Source organism: Cyanistes caeruleus, unplaced genomic scaffold, assembly GCF_971803275.1.
Source record: "Cyanistes caeruleus unplaced genomic scaffold, bCyaCae1.hap1.1 HAP1_SCAFFOLD_171, whole genome shotgun sequence".
Taxonomy (NCBI): domain Eukaryota; kingdom Metazoa; phylum Chordata; class Aves; order Passeriformes; family Paridae; genus Cyanistes; species Cyanistes caeruleus.
In genome coordinates this window covers 54,616-78,087 of record NW_028255959.1, presented here as the reverse complement: position 1 = coordinate 78,087, position 23,472 = coordinate 54,616, and the positions used below count along the sequence as shown (strand labels likewise).

The 23,472-nt window shown below is 47.9% G+C and overlaps 2 protein-coding genes across 3 annotated transcripts in view; both read right to left on the bottom strand.

The window, feature by feature from the left end:
- Positions 1–17,384, bottom strand: part of LOC147645787 (axonemal central pair apparatus protein HYDIN-like) — a 57,237-nt gene extending 39,853 nt beyond the window's left edge. The window contains exons 1-12 of one of the 2 annotated variants that reach the window (XM_086874216.1): positions 17,010–17,384; positions 15,551–15,670; positions 14,353–14,466; positions 12,723–12,842; positions 10,810–10,944; positions 9,692–9,891; positions 8,469–8,593; positions 6,953–7,157; positions 5,054–5,246; positions 4,342–4,441; positions 2,979–3,097; positions 1,586–1,809 (exon numbers count right to left, since the gene is read on the bottom strand). In XM_086874216.1, the coding sequence (XP_086730342.1) occupies positions 1,586–1,809; positions 2,979–3,097; positions 4,342–4,441; positions 5,054–5,246; positions 6,953–7,157; positions 8,469–8,593; positions 9,692–9,891; positions 10,810–10,944; positions 12,723–12,842; positions 14,353–14,466; positions 15,551–15,625 (1,610 nt within the window). In that variant the 5' untranslated portion in view covers positions 15,626–15,670; positions 17,010–17,384. Of the gene's footprint in view, positions 1–1,585; positions 1,810–2,978; positions 3,098–4,341; positions 4,442–5,053; positions 5,247–6,952; positions 7,158–8,468; positions 8,594–9,691; positions 9,892–10,809; positions 10,945–12,722; positions 12,843–14,352; positions 14,467–15,550; positions 15,671–16,723 lie in introns of both variants that reach the window. The other variant, XM_086874217.1, reaches the window with a different exon arrangement.
- Positions 17,385–17,389: 5 nt separating this feature from the next.
- LOC111922339 (hypoxanthine-guanine phosphoribosyltransferase-like) lies at positions 17,390–22,328 on the bottom strand. The gene is made up of 7 exons (XM_086874220.1): positions 22,099–22,328; positions 21,476–21,659; positions 21,074–21,136; positions 20,235–20,317; positions 19,193–19,239; positions 18,443–18,519; positions 17,390–17,530 (listed from the first exon to the last, which is right to left on the bottom strand). The coding sequence occupies exons 1-7, from the start codon at positions 22,248–22,250 to the stop codon at positions 17,483–17,485; spliced, it is 654 nt and encodes a 217-aa protein (XP_086730346.1). The 5' UTR covers positions 22,251–22,328; the 3' UTR covers positions 17,390–17,482.
- Between the last annotated feature and the right edge of the window lie 1,144 nt (positions 22,329–23,472).

The window sequence follows — 23,472 nt, the reverse complement described above, 5'->3', positions numbered from 1 at the left end:
TGGACATAAAAGTCCCCACAAACTTCTGTAACCAGCCTTTCCAGCCACGGGCTCCCTGCCTTGCTGCTTCTTAGCTCCAACTGGTGTTCCCATGGAGGAGCTTTCTCAGCAGATTTTGAGCCACACAATCATTACTGACAGACTTTAGAGACATGAAGCCAGGGGAGCCCCAAGCATCCTCTGAAAAGAGCAGCAACAGTTCTGCACAGTGGGCAGATGAATCCTAGAGGAAAGGACCAGCCTGGCACCAGTGCAGCAGCCGGCACAGCCAAGGGCAATGGCTTCAACAACCAAACACGGGTGTCCTGAATCTACCACGCCACCTCACCTGTCCTTGAACTCAGCAGACAGGCTCCAAAAGTCACCAACATCCACTGAAATCAGCACTTGAAGCTGCACAACACTCACGAGTTTATTTTGTGGGTGACACCAATCCATGCCCACTCTGCTTTTTGGTTAAAAATCAAGGACCAGTGAACTGTGCCTTCTCTTGTGTTCCCAGGACTGCCACTGGCTCTGCTCTACACATCTCTACAAGAGACACCTGCCCTTGCCCAAGGAGAAAGCTGCTTATGCAATAATGTCCCAGGAGCAGATTGGGGGGAGACAGAGGAGAATCAATTGATGGTGAAAGGTTCCCTCTTGATTTCCAAAATAACAGAGCAGCACTTTTCCTCCAAAAACAAAGCCAGCATAATTGTTTCTCCACTGCAGGCAGACCTACTCACCACTTTCCTCTTGCTAAGTCCTAATTTTCTTATTCTTTTTTGATCCATCTCCCTTATCTCATTGGTATAATCAAGTGCAGGGTGCATTCATTTCTTTATTGCCTTGATCCAGTGCCTCCCAACAGCAGCAGCCTAGCTGCAAAGCTCCAGAGCAGCCAGCATCAGCTTTCCTGCTTGCAGGACATTATCCTACCAGCACATGGCTCAGGCTGGCAGGGACAATCCCTCGTGCTGCTGTGGAACTGAGGACTGAGCTCTGCCTCCCCTGTTATCACCCCTTCTCCCTTTGCTGGGCCAGGATTATCTCTTGCAGTGGCACCAGCCCATGGGATGATGCCCATGTCCTTGGCACATTCCTGCTGCACAGTTCCCTGTCTCCCAGCCCTTTCCTGGCTGTGGAAAGGAGGGACTGGAGCACTCTCTGCACAGGAGTTGGGAGCACAGCTTGTCCCCCACAGCATGGCCATGAGAGGTGAGGTGAGGCTGCTGCTGCCCATTTGGGATGGATTATGAGCAGAAGTTTTTAAAAACACTGCTGCTGCTGCAGAATCACCCAGGCTGCCCCATCTCCAAAGCCCTGGGAGCTTTGCTGGGTGTTGAGCTGGGACAGCCCAGAGCAGCTACTGCCCAAAGCTGATCCATCCCACTGCCTGCCATGGCCCAAGGCAGAGGGAGATCCCTGCAGGGAGGAGTCATTCCAGCCCCCGGGCACCCTACACTGGGGCAGTGCCAGGATCAGAGCAGAGATGAAGAGCTCAGGAAACTCCTTTTTCCTCTGCTCGACCCCAAAATGAGGGAGGTGGGGGATGTCCCAGAGACAGCTACAGATGTGCCCAGCAAGCTCCCAGAGTCCTTACCAGACTGTCAGGATCACAGGCGTAGGAGATGCAGCCACACGGAACTGGAATTGTTCCTCAAAGCTCCCCAGGACGGTGGCATTGAAGGAGATGTGAATCGTCTGGATCCCACCTGCTGCAATGACGCCCTCCTCGGGGGCAAACTTGAAGCAGCGGCCCACGGTTGTGGCTGAAGGGATGTAGGTGAAGGGAGCATCTATAGCTCCTCGGTTCATCAGTTTCACCTGCAGCAGCAAGAAAGCAAAAGGGAAATTCATGTGCAATCTTCCCTTCTTGTCAGTTATTTTCTAATGATGCAATTCCCACCCAGAAAAGGCAGAAGATGCTTTGTGCTGCTGAAAGGCAGAAGTCCAAAAATACAACAGGACAAGTTCTGCCTTTGGGTTTTCATGCAAAGCAGCAGTAATTGCACATAACCAGAGTCACCCTGGGCTTCTCCCATGGACACAGAGCACTCCAGCTCTGGCCAGCATCACCAAGCTCATTCAGAGCTGGCCCTGAGAGCAACGTGGGGCAGCTGCGTAGTCAATCACCAGAGAGCTGCCACTGCCCCACTTAGCACAGCTCCAACAGTTCCATCTACTCATTCACCTTTTCCCAAATCATGACAACAACACATTGATAACGAGGCATCACCACCAAATACAGAGACAGCACCATCTTTTGGTAAAAAAACCCAGGGTGTTTTTCCTTTCCACAGCCAAGCTTTTGAAAGAGTCTGGCATGATGCAGTGCCTTATTTTCTCCCTCTTTCAGTTGCTCTCTATTTTTTTTGCAAACTTGACACTATTTTGAGGGAGAGGCAAAGAGGTAGAAAGATCCTTAGCTTTATTCCCAGGAACACTTTTGTCTTTCTAGAGTCAGGGATGCAGCAAGGCTGGAGTGTGGTGAGGGAGTGGTCAGCAAAGGAAAGAATCCCAAGCCCTTTGCAAGGGCCAGCACTGAGCCAGGAGGCTGGATGGCTTTCCTGTGACTCCCAGGAATAAGCAGGAGACACTCCACTGAGAATTGTTTGCAGGGTACTGAAGCTCAACACAGCCAGTTTGTTCCAGCTGCTTCTGAACAGTCCAGTGCAAAGGTGCCTTGTGTCTGGGGCTGCCACAAAAGCCTCTGAACGTGCAGCTTTTTGACCCAGTCTGGGTTTCATATGCCAAGGGGTTGTTTTTCAGGAAGCTTCTGAGCTGACCCCCAAGGAAGGCTGCCAAAAATTGGCATTGCCAAGGGACTGGGGCTTCATGAACAGCAGACACACCTTTCTGACCCCACCAGATCTGCCCAGTACGTCCAATATTCCCTGCTCACAACTGCCCGTGTTGTCAGGAATTCCACAGGTCCACCAGGCTTGCTGCTGCCTCAGGAGCCATCAAGATCCATCCCAACCCCTGCTGCTCACCTCATAGACGTGGGAGGTGTTGACAAAAATGTTCCCAAGTTTCAGCATTTGACGGCTGAATTCAACCACGGGTCCTTGGCCTTCCCCTCGGAGGTGCAGGGGCAGCCTGCTCCCACGGCCTGGGGAGAGATGCTCATTTCAGTACAATAATTCCCACTGTTACACTCTATTTTCCAGCCTGCCTGAACGCTGGCCCCTGACTCTGAGCTGGATAAAACCAGCTCCTGATATTGCAAGAGAAGATTTGGACCCTTCTCTTCCCTCAGGACATTTCCCTTGGGGCTGACTTCCAATTTCTAACCCATTCCTTGGGCTGGTTTCCAATTTTAGCCACCAGTTTGCTGAGTTTTAAACATCTCTCATGTCCTGAAGTGACAGCCCAAGGAGTAATGGGTATCAATGGAAAGAAAGGAAATTTAGGTGAGGTATTAGGAAGAAATGTTTTACTGTGAGGCTGGTGAGACACTGGAGCAGGCTCCCCAGGGGAGTTGTGGAGGTTCCAGCCCTGAAAGTGTTCAAAGCCAGGCTGCTTGGGGCTTGGAGCTACCTGCTCTAGTGGGAGGTGTCCCTGCCCAGGGCAGGGCTCTTGGGACTACATCATCTTTAAGGTCCATTCCATCCCTAACACACCATGATTCTATGGTTTCCTTCCCATGCACCTAGAGGAGCTTTGAAATCCATTCAGTGAAGGCACAAGCTCATCAAGAGTTTGGCAATTGTACCTGGCAGACTGCTGGGCAGCAATTGCCAAACTACCTGGCCCAGTAGCACAAGACTTTGTTGCCCAAGCCCTCAACTTCTGGCACTCAGCATTGTGTTCTATCTCCACAGACTGGGAGCTGCAAGGTGCCAATTCCCACACAGGGAGAGAAGCAGGTGCTGGCCAAGGCTGGTCCCTCTACAAAGACCCTGGGCTCAGTGGGGCTCAGCCACCTCTGGTCTGGTGGTGTGTGGGCAGTGGGAGGTGATCCAGGCTCAGGGAGCACATTTCTAACTCAGCTCCTGCTGCCTGATGATGGATCCATGCCAAATGGACCCATCCTGGAGGTCACTGGTCTAGAGGGGCTTAGTGCTTGTTCTCTCAAGCTGTTCTGCTCTGGCCTTTGAGGAAATGCTGGCAAAGCCGTGCCATGAAAACATCTCCCTGCAGTGCCTGGGTTGTTCTGGGATCAGTAACCCAGACCCAGGATTCTGACCCTGGCCTTGCACAGGAGACTCCCTGGAAGCTGCAGGGGCAGTGGCATGTGCCAGCACTGCCCTGCTGCCCAGGGACTCTTCCCAGCAGTTCCAGGGGAGCCCAGTGGGCTCTGGCTTGCACCATGGCTTCAGTAGGCCTGAGAGAAGCAGGGGAAAGGAGCTGTACCTGAGATGTTGCAGTAAGCCACACTCCGATACTCTCGGGCCTTTAGGGGTTTAAAGGTCACCTTGATTTGGACTGAACTATTTGGCCCGATCTCTCCCTCCTGAAACAGAAAGAGACAGCAAAACATTTCTCTTCAAACTTCCCATTTCTTGTGTACAACCACAGTCCTGCAAGCCTTTATTTAGAGCATCAGTGATGAGTGAACAACACAAGGAGCCCAAGGAAACGCTCCAAACCCAGCTCAATACACCACTGGAAGCTCTCAATGCTCAGCTGATCAGCTCCCACTCTCCACAACATTCCCACTGCTCTGACACAAGCTGTTGGTCACATCATGCTGCTGTCAGCTGCAGTATGTAACTGCCTCTGCACTGGTGCACTTGGCAAGAAGAGAACATGATCCCCTTCCCTGGAAATAAAAATATTAGTTTAACCTGTTTGGAAAGAAAGCAGGGGTTGGGATTATTCTGGGGTTTACTCCAAGATGAGAAGGGATTTTGCACTGTGCAGACACCAGGCATTCATCATCTCTCACAATGCCAATCCTCAGAATCAGGGCTCTGGTTGATGGGAGAACGTGGGGGTTCACTTGCATAAACAGAAGAGGAGGAGGAAGAAGGGGAAGGGGAAAAGGAAGAGTTAGAGTTAGAGAGTTAGGGAGTTAGAGTGTTAGAGTTAGAGGAAGAAAGTGAGGCTCTCAGCTATCACTTACCAGTGGCTCAAGGGAAAAAGCATCATTGGAGAATAGCATGGGGTCTTCTTTCACCATCATCATCTTCTCCCGGACGCTGCTCTTCAGGATGGCGCGGCGATCTTCACAGGAACCCTTCTTCTTCGCTCTTCTTCTCTCTCCCGTCGTGTTGTCCACGCAGGCCTCTCTCGGTGATCGCAGCAAGTAACACTGCCTGCAGCCACAGGGACAGACAAAGCCAGCAGATGGTTCAATGAGCCCGAGATTTGCAGAGAGAAGTGGAAGTGCAGGAGAGCAAAGCACCTGGGGAGGAGCAGCAGCAGCTCCCAGCAAGGGCTGACCCCAAGCCATGGCAGTCCCAAGTGGATCAGAGCATAACTTGTTCACTGGTACAACAGGTAGTTTTACTGCACACTTGCAAACACAGGAGAGGTTTGGAAAGCCAGCATCCCTTAAGAGAACCTCCAGCCTCAAAGCCTCTGCCAAAACTGAGGGACAATCCAGCAGCCACCTCAACTGGCTTTTCCTACCACTGAGATGCTCAGGGGAGGAGATAAAGATCATGGAGCAGGACTTCCCTGGGAAGGGGAGATGAAGCTGGGTCACAGCTCTGTGTTACCAGCATCACTCTTGGTTTCTTCTCTTTGGGACCTGCCCTGTTCCCTGCTCTGCCTTTCTCAAGAGCATCCCAGAGCACTTCCAAAGGAAAAGGATGAATTCAGGCACTGCATCCCTTCAATGACATTCAAGGTTTTATATGCATGAAAACAGAGGCTCTGAGAAGGGAAGGGACTTGGTTGTGCAGGAGGGGGGCAGCAAACTCCTGGAGAGACCTTTTTGTGATCCAGAGCTTTATGGGTCCCATCCCAGTGCATGGTAGTAGAATCCTGTAGTAGTCCTGAGAGGAAAAGGATCCTACACTATCTCCTCTCATAAAAAAAAGTCTTCTCTGCTCCAAGACCTCAAAAGCTTCTCTGACAGCAGGACAGTGGCCTTGGAGCTAAAACCATCCCTAGGACTGGAAATAAGGAAGAATGAAATGTCATGGTGACAGTCTAGGACTGTCATAAAAATGGTGTGAAAACAGATGCTTTTGGAAAAAAACCCATAAAACCAAAACCAGGCTGAAGTTTCCTTTGGGGAAACCTTGTTGCTTCTGAGGGGAAAGTGGATCACCTGGGGTCCAGGCTGAGGCAGGCAAGTGGGAAAAATGGAAATAAACAGCCCAGGGAAGCAGCCAGAGAAGGTCACAGGGTTTTCTTTTAACACACAGAGCTTGTATGAAAGTCAGACATCGTGTAAGCAGATAGAGAACAGTGGAAAACCAAGAAGCCCAGGGCACTAAAGGACCCTCTTGCCAGCCATTCAAGTGGGCCAGTGTTCATCTCCTGGTCCTTTGCAGGCAGCTTAAAATGGCTCTGAGGAGTGCAAATGACCTGGCCCACAGCAAGCAGGGGCTTTCCAGGGCAGTTTTGGCAGGGCAGTTCTGGCAGGGCAGTTTGCACAAGCAGGCTGAGCAGAAAGGATGCAGCCACCCACCCTCCTTCTGTAGTGGGTTGTGTCTTTTGGCTGGTTGTGAGGTGCTTGCCTTTTATTTTCTTTTTGCTTTCTTCCCTTTTTTTCCCCTCCAGCAATGGTTTACAAATGACCAAAAGCCATTGCTGCTGCTGCCCCGTTAGAACTTGAGGAAATCCAGTCATTGCCATCAACCTTTCCTTCCCAAAATGCCATCCCTGGCTGGGGTATAAATGGAACTGGAATGTCAAGTGCTGAGCTCCTGAAGCCCAGGGACACACCCCCTAATGCCAGGGATGCTTTACTTGGCCTGAGCCATTCCAAAGCACCAACACCCTCCTGAGGCCGTACGTTAGTTTTAGTCTTGGCCCATGGATCTCACTGAAATGCATCTTTCAAACCAACCTCCTCTTCTCTTCATTCTCATCTTCCTCACTAGGAAAAGTCTTCCACTGGAACTGGGCTCTGATGTTACTCCTGTTCTCGATGAACATTGCTGTGTGGCTTGACGTGGTGATGAAAGTCTTCTTCAGCTCCACGGAATACGTCCTCAACCCGATGCTGACATCTACAGCTTCTCCCTGAAGGTTTGTGTGGATCCTTTCTTCACCTGGAACAAAGCAAAGGGGAGCCTTTGCTCAGCTCAGTTGCTGATGAAAGCCCAAGGAACAGAGCAAACCACAGGTGACAGAAGAAATAGAAAGAAAATAGAGCTTTTAGCTCTATTTGCAGTTCTAGGGGTCAGCACATTTATAACGTCCTGACAGCTGTGTGTGTGCAGCGTGAGGGTGTCCTGGGCACCTCCTAAAACAGCTCATTTTGGAGTGTGTTTGTGGAGATTTGGCCCCAAGGTACAGTGAGGTTTGTCAGGTGTGCTCAGGTGACCCACTCAGATCACCAGGATTTCTGCATCCAAGTCCTTCAGGTGATGCTGAGGAGCCCTGTTCAGTCCTGACTTGCCTGGGGTTTCCCCTGGGCATCCCATGAGATTCCTGTCTCTCCTGATCCCTTGGATCCCTTGCTGCTGACAAGCAAATCCACCTGGGGGCATGTGAGCAGAAAAAGGAGGCCCAGAGGAACAAGTGAGGTGAAGCCCACAGCAGGAGGGGACCCAGGTGAGGAAACACAACCAGCCTGGCTCTGCAATATGACAAACCACTACAAAATGAACACCATGAAAATCATCAGCAGCAGCAGCTCCCTGTCCAAACACACAGCCACATCAGTCTTGAAATATTTGATATTGTTCTGATCTCAAAAACCAAACTGGAGCATTTCAAATTGAATAAAAAAGGGACCAAGGAAAGATCAGTAAGTACAGAGCAGCTTCCACATGAAGCCTGAATGGGATTCCTCAGTCAAGAAATCAAATGGGAGATAGATGTGAGAGGTGTGCAACAGCATGAATGGCCTGGGAAATGGGGACAAGGAAAAAATTGTCTTGATTTGTCACCAAAAAGTACTTGAGGATTTGAAAATGTTATTGGACAGAAACTATATATATGTGTAGAGGGCAACACAGTACAAGGGTCTATGACAAGCCAGTGGAGCAGCAGCCTATGGGACAGAGGTGTGCAAGAAATACACTGCATTGGAGAGAGTCTGATGGAGACCTCACACCTCACACACAGCACTGGCCAGAATAAAACAAAACTTCAGCCAGGCATAGCCACATGGCAGTGGAGAATCAGGGCTCCTCCTTCCTCCACTCAGTAACTCTCAGCAAAACAGGAGCCCAAAAATCTTAGTCCTGTTAGAGGGGATGCACTTTATCAGCCCCCTAAGCACCAACTGGTTCTGAGTTTTCTTTGGGGTTGAGCTGGAACAGGGGAGGTACACCTAGAGGGAATTGAGGTGGCTGGCACAACAGGGAGTGGTGCTGGAGAAGTGTCCTGTGCCCCGTGCAGTGCCCAGCACTCACCTGTGTTGTAGCACACCACCATGGACCCAAAATGGGCACCAGTGGTCAGCGGGTGAAATCCCACTGTCACCTGCACGCTGTCACCAGCACCCAGAGCTCCCATGGCCGGAACCACGGAGAAAGGACTGCAACACAAAGAGAGAGATCAGGACTCAGGGGACATCTGGGGATGATATTCCTTCTGCAGCGCAGGTCACTTCGGCTCCCTTGGGCAAGCAGGGAGCACAGAAACCTCAGGCAACAGAAAAGAGACAAAACAGGATCAGAAACAGCTGCTGACCCACTTCTGAGGGGATACAGACCTCAGGAGATCCCGTGGGATAAAATGACCTCATCTGCCCCATACTCTGCATCCAGCTCTCTGCAATGAGACCCAAGGATCCCACTGCCAGCAATCCCATCAGAGAATGGTTTGTGAAACCACTGAGAGCATTAAGAGCTGTCTGCATGCACAACTTGACACTGACTGCCTCACGAATTTCTCTTGTCCTGCTGCCTATCAACCTCATCTCCAGAGATGCAAATGTTAGGCCACTACCTGTCCTGTGAGATTACAGCCTAGGAATCAGACAGGGAGAAGGAACTTTTCCTTGAAGACCAAGAAATAATTACTGTTGAATTTGCAGCGTGGCTCTTTGGTTTATTTTTATAATTATAAAATAATATTTTATTATTTTATTTAATATCCCGATTTAGCCTATAAAGGGCACATTTTATCAGCATTTCAATGAAAGCTGCTCTAAGAAAAGGAGCAGTCAAAACTCTGGAAGAGTGTAAATGCAGATGAGAGCAATACAGAGACATGGAAACAAGACCCAAAGGGAGGATGCCATTTACAATCTGAAGGATCCAAGCCCAGCTAAATGAAGCACCATTAGCAGGGCAGCTCATGAGAGGAGCACTGGGCAGCCACGTGCCTGTGGCCTCCCAGAGAATGGGGCTATTTGGCTGACTCTGGTAACCATTTCAGAAGCTGCTGGTGCTCAGGAGGGTGCAAGGCAGCTCCTCACATGTTCCAGCACCCTCCAAGAAATGTGGGACAGAGAAAGCTCAAAGGCTGCATCCTGCTAGGAGCACTGAAAGCAAGAGCAGATGCCATCCATCCTGCTCACTTCCAGACAGAGCTGCAGTGCAGCCCTGATGCTCAGCTTCCTTTTGTTGCTCTTTGCCAAGCCTATTATCACCCAAAGGTGTTTTGCACAAGGACAGAGGAGCTGCCTCACCTCTGGGTGCTGATGTAGTAATGAGCCTCCAGGTTGCCAGTGTTGCGAAGCAGCAGAGTCTTCTTGGTGCTGCTCTTGACCGGACACTCCGAGAAGTTCAGCTGGTCTGGGATGGTCAGGATAGCTCGGGCAGCAATGGCCCGAATTGGCACAACTATCCTTTCTGTTTTAGTGATGCAGACCAGCTCATGGGAATAATCCTGCAGGAAAAGAAACTAGCTCAGCATGGGGCATTTAGTGCCATTCCCATGGCAGAAGAAAACAATGGCCTAGAACCCTTCAAGGGCATCTATTCTATTCTATTCTATTCTATTCTATTCTATTCTATTCTATTCTATTCTATTCTATTCCACCCCAAAATGAACACTAAGTTCTACCAATAATATTATTATTACTAAAGGCACCAGTTCACTTTGCAAAACCTATCTCAGTGGCATTAAGCTCTCATGTCATTAGGGTCATACAGAGAACTGCCCTAGGCCACAACTTTTACCCTAAAGTTTAATGATGTTAAATAATTTCCAAGTCCCTTCTAAAGAACATGGAGCTAGGGAACACAGGCCATTCCTCTTTAGGTTCCTGTATTCCTGCTGTTTGAGAATAGGACCAAGTGTTAAACTGACTCTAAGCAGCAAAAGGAAAGGAAGGTGAGAAAACAGCTGCACCCAAAAAGGTCCTGCACCTCTGGTCTAGTGTAGAAACATGAGTTGGCTCACAACTCCCCTCTAACTTTGCCTCTCCAAGCAAGTCAGGAGAAGAACAGTGCTAAGAGGTAGCAGGATGCTGTTGGATGTTGTTTGTTTCCCTTCCTCCCTTCCCTGCCATGTCCTAAACCCTTCTGTATGAACAAACCTCCAGATCCCAGCACTGAGAACAGAGCTCCAGGGCCTTGGCACTGCTGCTCAAATCTCCCCAGCAAAGCACGTTTGGCACGGAATGGGGGCCAGTGGACAGAGCAGCCCCAGTGACAGGCATGAAGACAGAGCCACAGCAGTGTCACTGCCACAGGCTCTGGGCTCACAGCTCTGCCTACAGGTTGTACCTGCCCTACAGCAGCTCTTTCAGCAGGTGGAAAACCATGGCTCTGGAGATAATGGTGTGTTTTGGCTCAGTCTCACCTTGCTCTCGTTGGGGGTGAACTGAATGCGCACACGGGCAGTCGCACCTCGTGGCACAGCACGGTACGCGTCGTTGGGGCACACCAGCCTGAAATAAGGCGAGCTCTGCATGGAGACCTGCACCAGCTGAACACACTGCAGGGAAGACATGAAACAATGATTGTGCCACTTGTGCAAACAGGCTGAGAGGAGACCTGTCCGTGCCCTGGTGACATCCTTCCTTGATCCCTTTCCCAAAGCACTTTCAGCTGTGCAGGTACAGGCACATCATTCACAAGGGACAACTTGAATCCCTTCTGTCTGGCTCATTTTGGCCAGGGGCACTAGGGCAGTGCCCCGTGGGAAGGAAGGGCCCAGCAGGTCAGTACCAGCAGGATGGAGACAGAGCACCTGCACCAAGTCATCTGCACATTCAACAAGGCCAAAAAACCTGCTGGCTGCTGCCTGCACACAGCCATGCAGTGGTGTTCCAGACAGGGGATGTGCTACCTGAAAGCAAAGCAGCACATTATCCTGGGGGAAGGAAGGAATTCCCTTCTAGCAGATCAGGTTTTCTAGGGCAGGTCTGGGGATACAGTCAGGCAGGCAGACCAGCAAGAGAGGAGACCAAACACTGTGGCCTCCCTGGGAATAAAAGCAAACCTGAAAAGGCAAAGAAGGAACACAGCAAGAAAATCCCTAAATCATGGAGATGGCAAAAGAGAATTTAAATGAGCAACTACAGCAGCAAGGAAGAATCATAAAACCAGGACAGCAATCACTTTGCCAAAAGTGATGGAAATACAGACAGGCTGTGCCTATTGACTGTGGGCTTCAAAGGCATTTTCTGCCTGGACAAACATGACCAGTGTTGACTCACATTGCAGCATTAAAGCAATCTTGGCTCCCCAGGGGCTCTTGCTGCCTGTGCAGGTGAGCTGGGCTGCTGGGCATTCCTGCCTGCAGCCAGCAGGCCAGGTTCTGCCCTCTGGGATACACAGACACAGCAAATGTGCATTTTCTAGCACATAGATATCAACCCCTGAGCACCCAAATGCTCTCAAAAAGTCTAAACCAGATGATTTTGACTCCCTCCTGGCTCTTCCCACCAGTCCACTCTCGGCACAAGCCTCACTTGAGAAAATGTTTCCCTGACTGAAATTCAAATGGTTTCAATTTTCCTCTTTACAGTGGAACACAACTGCTGACATTTTTCAACTTTTTCCCCTCTCAACTCTCTTGGGAAACTGCAAAATAATCACAATTGCCTCAAGTGAAGGTGAAATCCTCCAGGAGCACATGACTTTGGATGTGCTGTGGTTCTCCAAAGGGAAAGCAGAGCACCACGTTGCTTTTGGAAAACCTGAGCAGAGCTGGATGAAGCTTAGCAGGAGCCTGAAGTGGCACCTAAAGGCCTCTCACTGCTTCTGCTGCATCAGTCTGACTCCAGGGCTGTTTCAGAACACATTTCCTGCAGTAACAATGCCATCAGTGCTAAGTGATTCCAGCATAAAGTGGAGAAGACTCAGCCCATGAGCTTTGACTGTGAGCTACACAAAGGGAGCCAAACAGGCTGAGAGAGGCAGAGATTCCTACCAGGATTCCTACCAAGATTAACCAGGGAGACACAGCATGTGGTATAGACCCAAGGCAAAGCATGAAAGCAGGTTGGAACTGTACAGCCCTCAACATTCCTATCAATCCAGAGCTTTCAAGAGAAAGCAAATCCTTGGGGATAGATACCATCAATGCATAGGCAAACTCAGGGGAGAATTCCCAGCACAGCAAGATTTCCAGCATCCTGCAGAACAAAGGTGCTGAGACATTTTCTTCTGGATGTGCTGCAGCAGGGAACTTGCTTTGCTGCACACCATGGGAATGACACCCCTCTCCTCTTCCAGCACAGTGTTAAAGCTCCAGGCCCCAGCACTCACCTTGCTCTCATTTGTGAGAGACAGTTCCATTTCAGAGACTTCATGAGCCACGAAGTTCTGAAACACCACCTCTGGTGGGGAAACACGAAACGAGCTCTGTTTCGGGAGAACTGGCAACAACTGGAGAGACAAGAGAGAGCAGGGAGAGGTTCAGCTGCTGGGAGGAATGTTCATGAGGGAGACTCTTCCTCTGATCCCCAGTGAAGTACAGACTCTGGGAGAGCACGTCTGCCCAGGCCACACTGGGGAAACAGTAGCTCAGCCACCTCTGCTCTGAGCTGCTCAAGAGCTGCTGGGCCACACAGGGCAGGGTATAAAAGAAGCCATATAAAAGGGTATAAAGGGTATAAAAGAAGCTATATAAAAGGGTATAAAGGGTATAAAAAAAGCCATTTTTGTGAAGGGTGTGTGTGTGCTCAGCTCTCAGGGAGGGAGACACACACCCAGCTCAGCTGAATTGTCACTAATGAACAGTTTTCTTTTGCTTCCACAACTTTGTCCCCTTTAATTGTATTTAAAAGTTAGTGTGTTTCTAACAGAGGTAAAGGCAAAAATACAATAACACAGAAATTAGGAAAAAGACAAATGAGGTGAATGCTGAATGAGGATAAGGGTCAGTTCTTTTCTCAGTAACTTGGGTAAGAGTAGAGTTAGTATCTCCTTTTCCCATGAGCTTTAAATGGGTGCTTTCTTGTATATCTCTATTATTGCTGTCTTATTTGATACCATTCTAGAGGCATGTCTGAAATGACACAACAGCAGCAAATGCTTCTGGAGCAGAGACATTGCTTTGAGAAAACTCTCCCCTGTTGTCTGCCTTCTCCAGCCACACTGCTGCCACTCCAGACACACCAGCAGCTCTCCTGTGGGACTGCACTGCTGAAGGGAGTGGCTGCAGCACACTGGCCCTTGGTTGTGCCCTTCTCTGAGCTGTCCCTGACCTCCCTCTCCAGGGCAATCCTTCACCACTTTGTTACTGTCTCTTGCTGCCAATTTCCTGCGCAGCACCCACCTCGGCCACCTACCACATCTGGACTGTGCAATGTACCCAGCCAGTCCTGCAGGAAAAGCAGCTTTAAACACACCTCTAAGTAGGCACTGATCCAGAGAAAGCACATCCATTCCCCCTGCCCAGGGCAAGTCCCCTGTACACCTGGCAGCCTGCAGAATCTCTCAGGCTCCCAACACATTGTTCCAACCCAAAGCATTCATGCAGTTAGTTTTGTTAAATCTGCAGTCATTCCTGCAGCTCCTTGGCCTTCAGAGGCCAGCACTGCCACTGTGGATGGAATCCTATGACCCCAAGCATTTGATGGTGACCACAGCAAAGCAAGAGGTGGCTATTTCGGCAGGAGAATGGCAAATGGCAAATTTGTGCCTTTGTGTCCCCACCCTTCCCCCCACTGTTTTAGCAATGGCAGCTCCACTCCAGCAAACCCCAGCAGTTTCAGCAGAAGTTATTTGTGTTGGCTTGGTGCAGACCAGGACTCCAAGTCCACCACTACCAGCAGTTTGCAATGACAACAGCACCTGGACACTGAGGGATTTTGCTGGAGGCGAGCCTGTCACAAGCACACACCCTCCTCAAACCTTGCATCAGACAGAAAGGAAAAGAGCAGGAAAAGGCTACCTTCTGACCAGTCTCACTCGTGTGTAGAAATGGGCCAATTCTGGGCAGACTACTCTCCCCAGCACTGGCCTCATTCTTGTTGAACTTCTCTCTCGAGAATCTAGAGGGAAGCAGCTGAAAGGCAAAAAAAAACCCAGCAAAAGCATCAGAGATGTGCTTGTTCAGAAAGGCTTTTCTTGAACAAGTGGCACTGGTGACTAATTGGTGATCACATCATCTAGGACAGTCCTGGAAGCTCCCTAAGTTACTTGTTGAGATACTTAGCATCAGTAAATTAATAACAGAGCAGAATAGACATACTCCAAACACATGGCGGTGTCCCTCAGCTTCTCCATGATTTGATGGGACATGTTTGGGGATTTCTGCTCTTTGGGCATTTGTTTCCTCTTTAGGTTCACTGGATTGAGGCAGTGATCTTTTCAGAGAGTGGGGAGGAGCTGTCAGAACTCCCTAACTCCATCCCTGCACGACACTCAAAGCTCACAGCGAGGAGATAGCGCTGCTGGGTGAGTCCAGGAGATGCAAGAAAGCAAAGTGGTACCAAGAGTGAGGGGCACAGGAAAGTGTCCAGGTTTTAGTTCTCTCTGTTAATTAGCATTTGCTTGCTCTGTCTGGGCTCCCACAGCCCTCCACAGAAGAAAACACAGGGATCTCCTGGACAGAGCCTCAGCAGCAGGGCATCTTCAGTCAAGCGAGCTCCAGACAGCCAAGGGACCTTTGTGGCCCTGACTCCAGTGCTGTCTGCAGGGCTGGATCTGTGCCCCACGCAGGAGATGAGAGAGAACAGCTGCTCTGGAACCTCTGCTGCTGGGACCAGCCGTGTCTCTCAAGGCTTTGGGCAGAGTTGGAGCTGCCCAGGTGCTCAAGGGCAGCTTTGTGAGAGCAGCACAGTGAGTGCCCAGCCTGGCAGAAGGAATTGCTGTGACAAGGGCAGGGAGAGAAGCGCATGCTCAGGGCTCCAGCTGGACATTGGTTTCACTTGGCCCCGCTGGCACAGCCAGGGAAGACACTGGAGTGTCCCTGGAGCAACACACGCTGTTCCCAAGTGCACCAGGACAGCCCCCAGCAACAGGAGCACGGCACAGAGAGCTGGGGAGGGCTCTGCAGCCTCACAGTGCTGCTGGACAACAGGAGGGGCACGGAGAGGAGGGACACCAGGGGCATTTCCAGCCTTAACACAGCCCCAGAGGCTACTTACACTAAAAGACTTCAGTCTTTCCCTGAGCAAAAGCCGAGGAGGTGTCGTTGTCTTTTCTGGGAATCCAGAAGGCATTTTGAAAGCAGGAAGTCGCAGAAGATCAACAATGCCTCAAGAAAACTGCAAGGAGCAAGAATGGAACTCTGAAAATCCAGAATCCAATTCACGGCAGACTCAAGAGATACACTGATGCTAAAAAATTTATATTACTTAAAAGTAGCCAAGTGCTTGTTTGGTGTGAGTAGCTAGGATTGTTAGGCCTCTAGTTGAACTATATGGCTATGTTGTGCAATTCCAAAATGAATCACACTGAAACCTGGAGCTAAAAATCTGAATAACATTAATAATAGTTAGAGCAGACTGTAAAAGCTGTAGCTTTAATATTATTAGATTCAATATACTACTACTACTACTACTACTATTATTATTATTATTATTATTATTATTAATAATAATAATTTAAATATTAATATTATTTTAAAATAGCTAGAATGGACTTCCTCTTCTTTAGGCTAAACACCCCTTGCTCTCTCAGCTGCTCCTCACAAGACGTGTGAGAGACTGGAATGTTATGGCTAATGGCTTAAATCTTGTTATAAAGCATTTTTTGCCCATTGTGACAAATTTGTATAAAGAAGCTGTGACCACCAAAGCCCAGCCTTCCCTGGAAATGCCTGCTGACTGGAACTTTGGACTGTGAGTTAAGCCACCTCTCAGGAACTTGAGACAAACTAGAGGTGACACTATTGTCCTATGATCTCAGGTCTGGGGAGAAGTCAACAACACTGAGGGAGAAAAATGTATCCACACCAAAGCCAAAGGCAGCAGCTGTCCTGAGAATCAGCTCTGTGTGGCTTCAGGCTGGGGAAGTCGCAGGCACAGACTCATCTGCTGAGGCCAGGTTTGCACACAAACCTCCCCTCAACAGAGGGGCAAGGAGGAAATTTTGGCCGTGTGGCATAGGCTCTGGTAAGAGGCAGTGCACACCCATCCTCCCTCCCACAAAGCGGCTCAGCTCTAAAACCTCCCCCCACAAGAAGGCCACATGCAGGGGACATTGCCATGAGGAGCAGCTGAGGGGGTGTCACAACCCATCCAAGGCCTCCAGCGCGCCCCCAGAGCCCTGCCTGAGGCCTTGCACCAGATGAGTGCAGGGGATGCAAAGTAACACACCAGATCCGAACATCCACAACACAATTCGGGGCACAGATGTGACAAAACCAAAAAGTACAACTTTAGTCCATCTCTGACTTCAAACAAAATTCGGCACTCCCTCCCAGAGACCAAAGCCCCGCGAATTCGGGAGTCCCTGGCAGAAAGCAAAGCCCCGCGAACTCGGGACTCCCTGTGAGAGCAATGCAGCACGAAGTGCCCCGCACAGCCCCATTCCCTGTGAACAATTCCCCTGGCGAGTGGCCCAGGGGAGCCGTGTGCCCGTGCCCAGGCTGCGCACACCCACCGAGGATCGCGGTCTCCACGCAACTGAGCCTGGAGCAGCAGCGCCGCGGCCGCTGCGGCCGCGGTTCCCCGGCAACCCCGAGCCCTGCCCGTGCCCCTGGCTTCCATCTCGGCCTCCGCTCGAGGCCTGTTCCGCCCTCGGAGCTCCCTCGGGCCCCGCCACGAGCCGAAGGAATCCGCTGCGGGGCCCGGAACGTGCCGGGCACGTTTCTCGCTATCGCCAGAGCCCCGCACCCAGCTCCTGCTGCTGCTGCTGCTGCTGCTGCTGCTTCCAGCAGGAAAAATCCCAGCGTCTGCAGAGCTCGTGTTCAGCGCTGCCTACACGTGGCAATGAGCGAGCTGCAGCTCCTGGCACTAACGGGGAGCTTCTCCTGCTGCTCAGGGACACGCAAGTAGCAAAAGTCATTTCCTGATGGCATGCTTTAGATCACCTCAGCAGCAGCCAGAAATCAGTGCTCCAGAAGACTGAGATTATCACATCCTGTATTTCTCTTTGGCCTTCTCTTTCAAAATACAGATGTGCTACAAGAAAAAATAAAAAGTACAATATTTATCCATCTCTATCTTCCAATGAAGTGTAAGACTGATTTGCAGCTGTATTCCCAGCACTGCACTCAAAACACACTACAACCCTAATAGTTGGAAGTTTCCTACTTGCAGTAAACTCCAGCTCTTAGTATTCTTTGCAAGTTTATTTGCAATATATAGGTTGATATATTTGAAAGAACTTAGGTTTCTTAAATTACTGCATGCTCCTTAATGCTGCTGAGCAATGGCACAGACTGTTTGTGTCTTCAGCAGGACTGGTTTGTCTTAGGAAAAAGGCTTTGAAGTAAAAAACTTTCCCAGTTAAACAGAATTAAGGAAGTACTTTTGAAAACAAAGGAGGGAAAAATGATCAACCCTATCAGTTTATGATGTTTCCAAGGCCACTACTCTGAGCAGCCTGAAGAAGCTGTAATGGAATAAGGGAAGAGTTCTTACAGACATGTAAGATGTAAGACATGTTATCCCTAAGTGTATGGAAAACCTTCACACAGAGTCCCTGCAGGGCTGCTTTGAAGACCTGGTGACTGAAGAGCAACATAGGGTTGAACTAAGTCAGACAAATATCCAATCAAAGTCAAATGACAAGTTATTTTCAGATGGGGTCACAGATTGTGTGCTGCTCACCATCCTGGGGGCCCAGAATGTTCTGCAGCACGGCTGAGCCGTGAGACTTGTGGAGTAGAATTATAAAAAGGTGAAGCACAAACATTTCTCATGCACCTTCACTGCATTACCAACTCGGCACCTTAAAAATGGTTTTGCTCCTTTATTGGAAGTTTCTAGCTGGAGTTGAAGGTTTTGTAATTGTTGAGAAGCTCTGAGTAGAAGCAAATCTTCTTGCTGGGTACCTGATACTTGGCAGTGGAGGAATGTGCATGTACTTACATTTAGATCTCTGAAGTATTCATTGTAGTCAAGAGCATATCCAACCACAAATTGATCTGGGATTTCAAAGCCTGTATCTGTAAGAAAATACAGTTCTTTTTATCCTTCAGTGGTGTAAGCAGCTTTTAAATGCAGAGTTTGTATTCAACACACACTTGAGCTAAGAGTAAAAGGCATCATCTCTTTCAGGGTGCTTCCTTAAGAATCTGAGCTATAAATTGATGACAGAGGTTAGAATCTAAACCATTCCCATCAGTCAGTAATATAATTAAGGTTGTTAAGAGAATTCTGTTTATTAACAAAATAATTGTTTAACACCTGGTTATGAGTTAGTCCTGGGAGAAGAGACAAGGAATGAGATTTTACTTGAGTGAAAGTAGATGAACCGTGATTCAGTAGGACTTTTCAGTTTGGAAACAAGGCAAGTTTAATAATGCAGAGTCAAAACAAATGTCCTCCAGGGCCAAAGCAAAGCAACACACAGTTAAGGTTTGATTCATTTCTGCTATCTAAATAGTTAAATTTGTGTATCAAATAGCTAAACCTGCACTGAGGCCAGCCAGGGGAAAAACAGAAGGTGGTCATGAGGCCTCAGGATGCCATAGCTGGACATCAGTTCACAAGTTTTTATGTAGTTTCTCCCCATTTCTCTTGGCCTTCATGAAACTTCTGTGCAGTTGTCAGATGTGCTGCCTGAAGGGAAATGGTAAGACTGTGTTTTGGAAAATACTAGAAAAACATGGTACTTACAGTCTGGTCTGTAACCTGGACTCTGACATGTCCTTTTGACGAGCAGGCTGTAAGGCAGAGCAGAGAAGGTTGGTTTTTAAAATATGTCTAAGCTGTAGACTTCCCTTCTGCCACACCTCCCCATAAGCTTCTAAAATCATGCCATTAAATTAAGGCAGTGAGATTATTTCACAGAAAGCAGTAGTGTTCAGCCTTGTCGTGGAGGGAGAAGCAAAGGCTCTGATCTAGGTTCATTCTTTATGTCCAAGTGGCTCTAGTTTGTATTCAGTTCCCTCCAATCCTGGGTCTCAGGTCATTGCCCTTCCATGGAGCAATGCCTCAGGACACTGGAACAGCACAGAGGGGGAAGCATGTCCAAGTGGCTGGGAATGATTTTAGTGGGGAGGGAGGGAGGGAGAAAAGGACATTTCTTCTGCAAAATCTTATCTAGTCTTGGTTTGCCTGTGCCCTTCAGAAGAAACTGAGAACCTCCTGGACAGTCCCTAGAAGGCCTGTCTGAATAACTGGTGCATAAAGCAACTGTTTTTATAAAGCATTGTGATTACTTGACAGACACAGGGATATTCCACAAAATTTCCTTTTAGAGACCTACTACAAGCAGATCTAGAATGCTGCTTGAAGTCATCTTCCAAGTGCTGACAGACTCTTAGATTCTGGAAACTTCTAGAGTTGAGGATAGTAAGGGATATTCTGAGTGTTGTCATTCCAGCATTGAGGCAACTGAAGGCGACGTTAGAAAACTTACGGAAGGACATCAATTTCCTTCAGCCATAAAGTAAGAAACAGGGAATCCATCAGACTTTATGGACACCATAGAAAGAGCCATAAAACCTTCCTTTATTAATTTGAGCAGTGAAGATGGTAGTGCACAGGGAAATTTCCCAGTTTAAGAAACACTTAATTTTCCAGCAGCTGGGTAAGGATTGCTTCCTGCATTTGCTTTCTCCCCCCCAAACTTCAAGCCAAACAAGCACTTGGCAGCATACAATGACTATTCACCCAAATGATTTGAATATGTTAGTTAGCAGCTATATCCTTGTACCTTACAACTTTTACCATCCTTGGTTTCTTGTCTTTTAGTTTTGAAAGCAGTGCTTTCATTGTTCTACCAGTCTCAATAATGTCCTGAACGTGATAAAAAAAATAAATTATCCTTCAAGTTTGAAAGGAAAATCAGACTGTCAGTGGATTAAATTAGAACATACCAACCTGGCATCCCAGTAACTTCACTAATTATTATTTTATATCTAATATGTATTCATTTGAAAAGAAGGGAGAAAAGAATCTGTGTCATTCCACCCCTCCTTCAGTCATTACTTACCTCTACTACTAACACATTCTGGAAGAGATAACATAGGGAAGGAAGGGAAAGAAAAAAAAATACTTAAGTGGCAATTTTCAGCAAACCAAACAGCCAAGAAAAGCACACTAAAACCCTCAGTTACAAGGAATTTGCCTTGATTTTCAAAGGAGATTGTCACTTGAACTACTGACTTGACTTTGGTGCTTACTGAAGAGTCATTTTGTAAGTATTTCTGAAAGCTTAAATATGGTGCTAAAGGCACCTGTGTCAGGTCTCTATATTGCTCTGTGTACAGCACCAGTACTCCAGAGGCACTGAATGAGTCAGGTGAGTGTGGTTCATTTCTGGGGGTTCTGGGATAAAATGGGGAATAGGACCTTTGGGAGCACTCATTGCTGATCACTCCAAGTTTCCACTGAGATCAGTGGGAATTATTCACTGCTTCAAAGCCCAGCATTTTAAATCAGTGTTAAGAGGCAGGAAGTATGCAGTATCAAAATCTTCAATAAAGATGGATTTCCTGGAAAACACACAAGAACAGTTGTTTTCCTTTAAAAGCTGAAGATGCCAATTCATACCTTCCCACTTAGTGTAGACAGCTCCTCACCAATAAAACTGATTTTTTCTGCAGGTGACTCATTCTAGAAGGAGAAAGAAGAGATGGAAGTCACATAAAGCATGCCCCAAAGTGTTGTCCTGGATTTGTTTGAAAGGTGAGCTGCTCTTGCTTCTTGCAAGAGGAAGGAGTTGGAGATCTGCCCCTGGCTCTGTCATGTTGGGTGTTCTGCTATGTTTATCCCAGTGAATATATAATATCCACCCTTTGGGGCAGATCAGTAAATCAGTTCCTTTTTAGTATGTAATTTGAAGAGAATGTACACATAAACTCCATTTTTGGGGGGTTCTCACACAAACCACCAGTATTTAGAATGCCAGTCTATGGAGAGAGTCAATTTTCCAAAGAAAAGAAAGTCACTCACACAGTAGCTTTTTATTCTGACAAAATCCACGGTAACGGGCACAGATTTATCACCATTTTGATTCAGTGCTTTTATATGGTCCAGCAAATCAGCAAAGAATTTATAGCCTCCTTTAAGGACACAGAGTGCAACAATGTGATGACTTCCCATGTCTTGCATGATATCTCTAGCCAAACGCTCTGTCCTGGGAGAAAGAAGGAAAAAAAAGGCAATTCTGGAAAGTGTTCTGTATATAAGAGCTGTTTGTGTATATATTAAGCAATGTTCAAGTAAAAATTCTGATCTTGCTGTTAGGTTTTTCTAACTAGCAAATTGTGAGCACAGCAAGTCGTAGGAAAATAAATTAGGTATTTGCACAGCATAAGCAGATTTAACCCATAAACACAAATATTGCAGGATAGGTGGGCTTCAAGAGAGTTGATGGAACATGGAAGCTTGACTGGGCTTGCAGAGGAATCCTCTCCATAAACCCCCTCTTATCCCAGACTTTAGGACAGAAGTGTTAGGGCTGCAGGGTTTCCCCGTTTCCCATGGGCTGCACAGGGCAGGACCTCAGGCTTTTTTCATTTGGAGGGACAAAAATGGGCATCACTGTTCCTGTTCTTTCCTGTTTACCCTCATACCTGTCCAGGATGAGTCCGTGAGGAATGAAGACTCTTTCTAAATCCTCTTCATAATGCTTAGGAATGCAAAACAGATTTTTGTTGTAGCCGCTGTCCTCATCTCTTATCTGCAAGGAAAAGGGAAATACATCTAAAACTAGCAACCAAGGCATTCAAGAAAAAGCTTCCAGTCTGTGACAGTGTGAAGAAAAAATTCCTCCCCTCCAATAATGTGTCAAAATAAAAATATTTCTGAGAGTTTTTGATCTTTCTGCTAGAACAATTCACAATCTGATAACTGGAGCTGGTGGCTGAGTTGTGAATGGAGTTGTGAATGCATAACAAGTACTTTGCCCCAGTCATGATGAAATCAATTCTTGGCTATCATCAACTCATTCAAAAAGCCACCCAAAATAGTAACAACCTTCCCCTCTTGTTCCATTTGCCCTTCTGCAGAGCTCAGTAGCTTGCTTGTGGGGTAGACAAGCGAAAATTAAAATGTAAGGCAAGGAGATTGGGATTCCAGGTCAGCATGTCACTTTGGGGTGCTGCTCTACTTTGACCATCGTTCTCCACTGGGTAAAAGAGAAAGCTTTGCCTTCTAAGCATGATTTCACAGCTGAACCTTTGACATTCCAGCCATTAACTCTCTCAGAGGACAGGGGAGATGGCTCACCCAAAAGGAGAAGCTTTGGGATGGCAGTGAGAAGAGGGGAAGCTGCAGAGGGTGCCCATGGATGGGAAGAAGTTGTGCTGTTTGCCCTTGGATCAGAGTGCTCCTCATCGTGGCTGGGGACTGGCCATGGCTACATCCCATAGATTTGGCCTTTAGCCCTTCTGCCTCCAGGATTTAGGGTTACAGTTCTTTATCCAACGTGCTGCTTTCAGGTGGTTGCACCCAGAGGTGTCTGCATGTCTAGAAGCTCCATAATCCCCATTTGGGTTTCTCTTCTGGCCCCAAACAAATCTGTGTCTTTGGATTCTACCTCCCTTCAACACCTTGATGGATGCTTTGTTCATTTATAAAGTGGTGGTACAAAACCAGGCAAGGAAAAATAGAAGGAAGTAGAAAGAATTGTGAATAAGATTAATATGTAAGTTTTAGAAATAAATTAAGAAAACCCCCTCAAATTCCTGAGATTTTGTCACGCTGATACTGCCCTGCTGTTGTTAGAAATACAGAACTAACTGAAAGAAAAATTCAGAACTGGCTCAAAGCTTCTCTAGTGAAAAACAGGTTATCTACATACCAGTTACATTCCACAGAACTCAGTAAAACATCTTGCTAAAAGTGCAGACCTGTGGATTCAGCAGTAATAGCATAAAGTATTGCTAACACCAAGTTAACACCTGCAAACTCTTTACACAGATGAATTGTTTTTAATTCTCCTTTTC

Coding starts and splice junctions, on each gene's coding strand:
- LOC111922339 (XM_086874220.1), bottom strand. CDS start 22,250: ATGCCTTGGTTGCTAGTTTTAGATGTATTTCCCTTTTCCTTGCAGATA. Junction 20,318..21,073: donor TGTCTACACTAAGTGGGAAG/GTATGAATTGGC, acceptor TATCACGTTCAG/GACATTATTGAGACTGGTAG. Junction 17,531..18,442: donor AATACTTCAGAGATCTAAAT/GTAAGTACATGC, acceptor TTTTTCTTGTAG/CACATCTGTATTTTGAAAGA.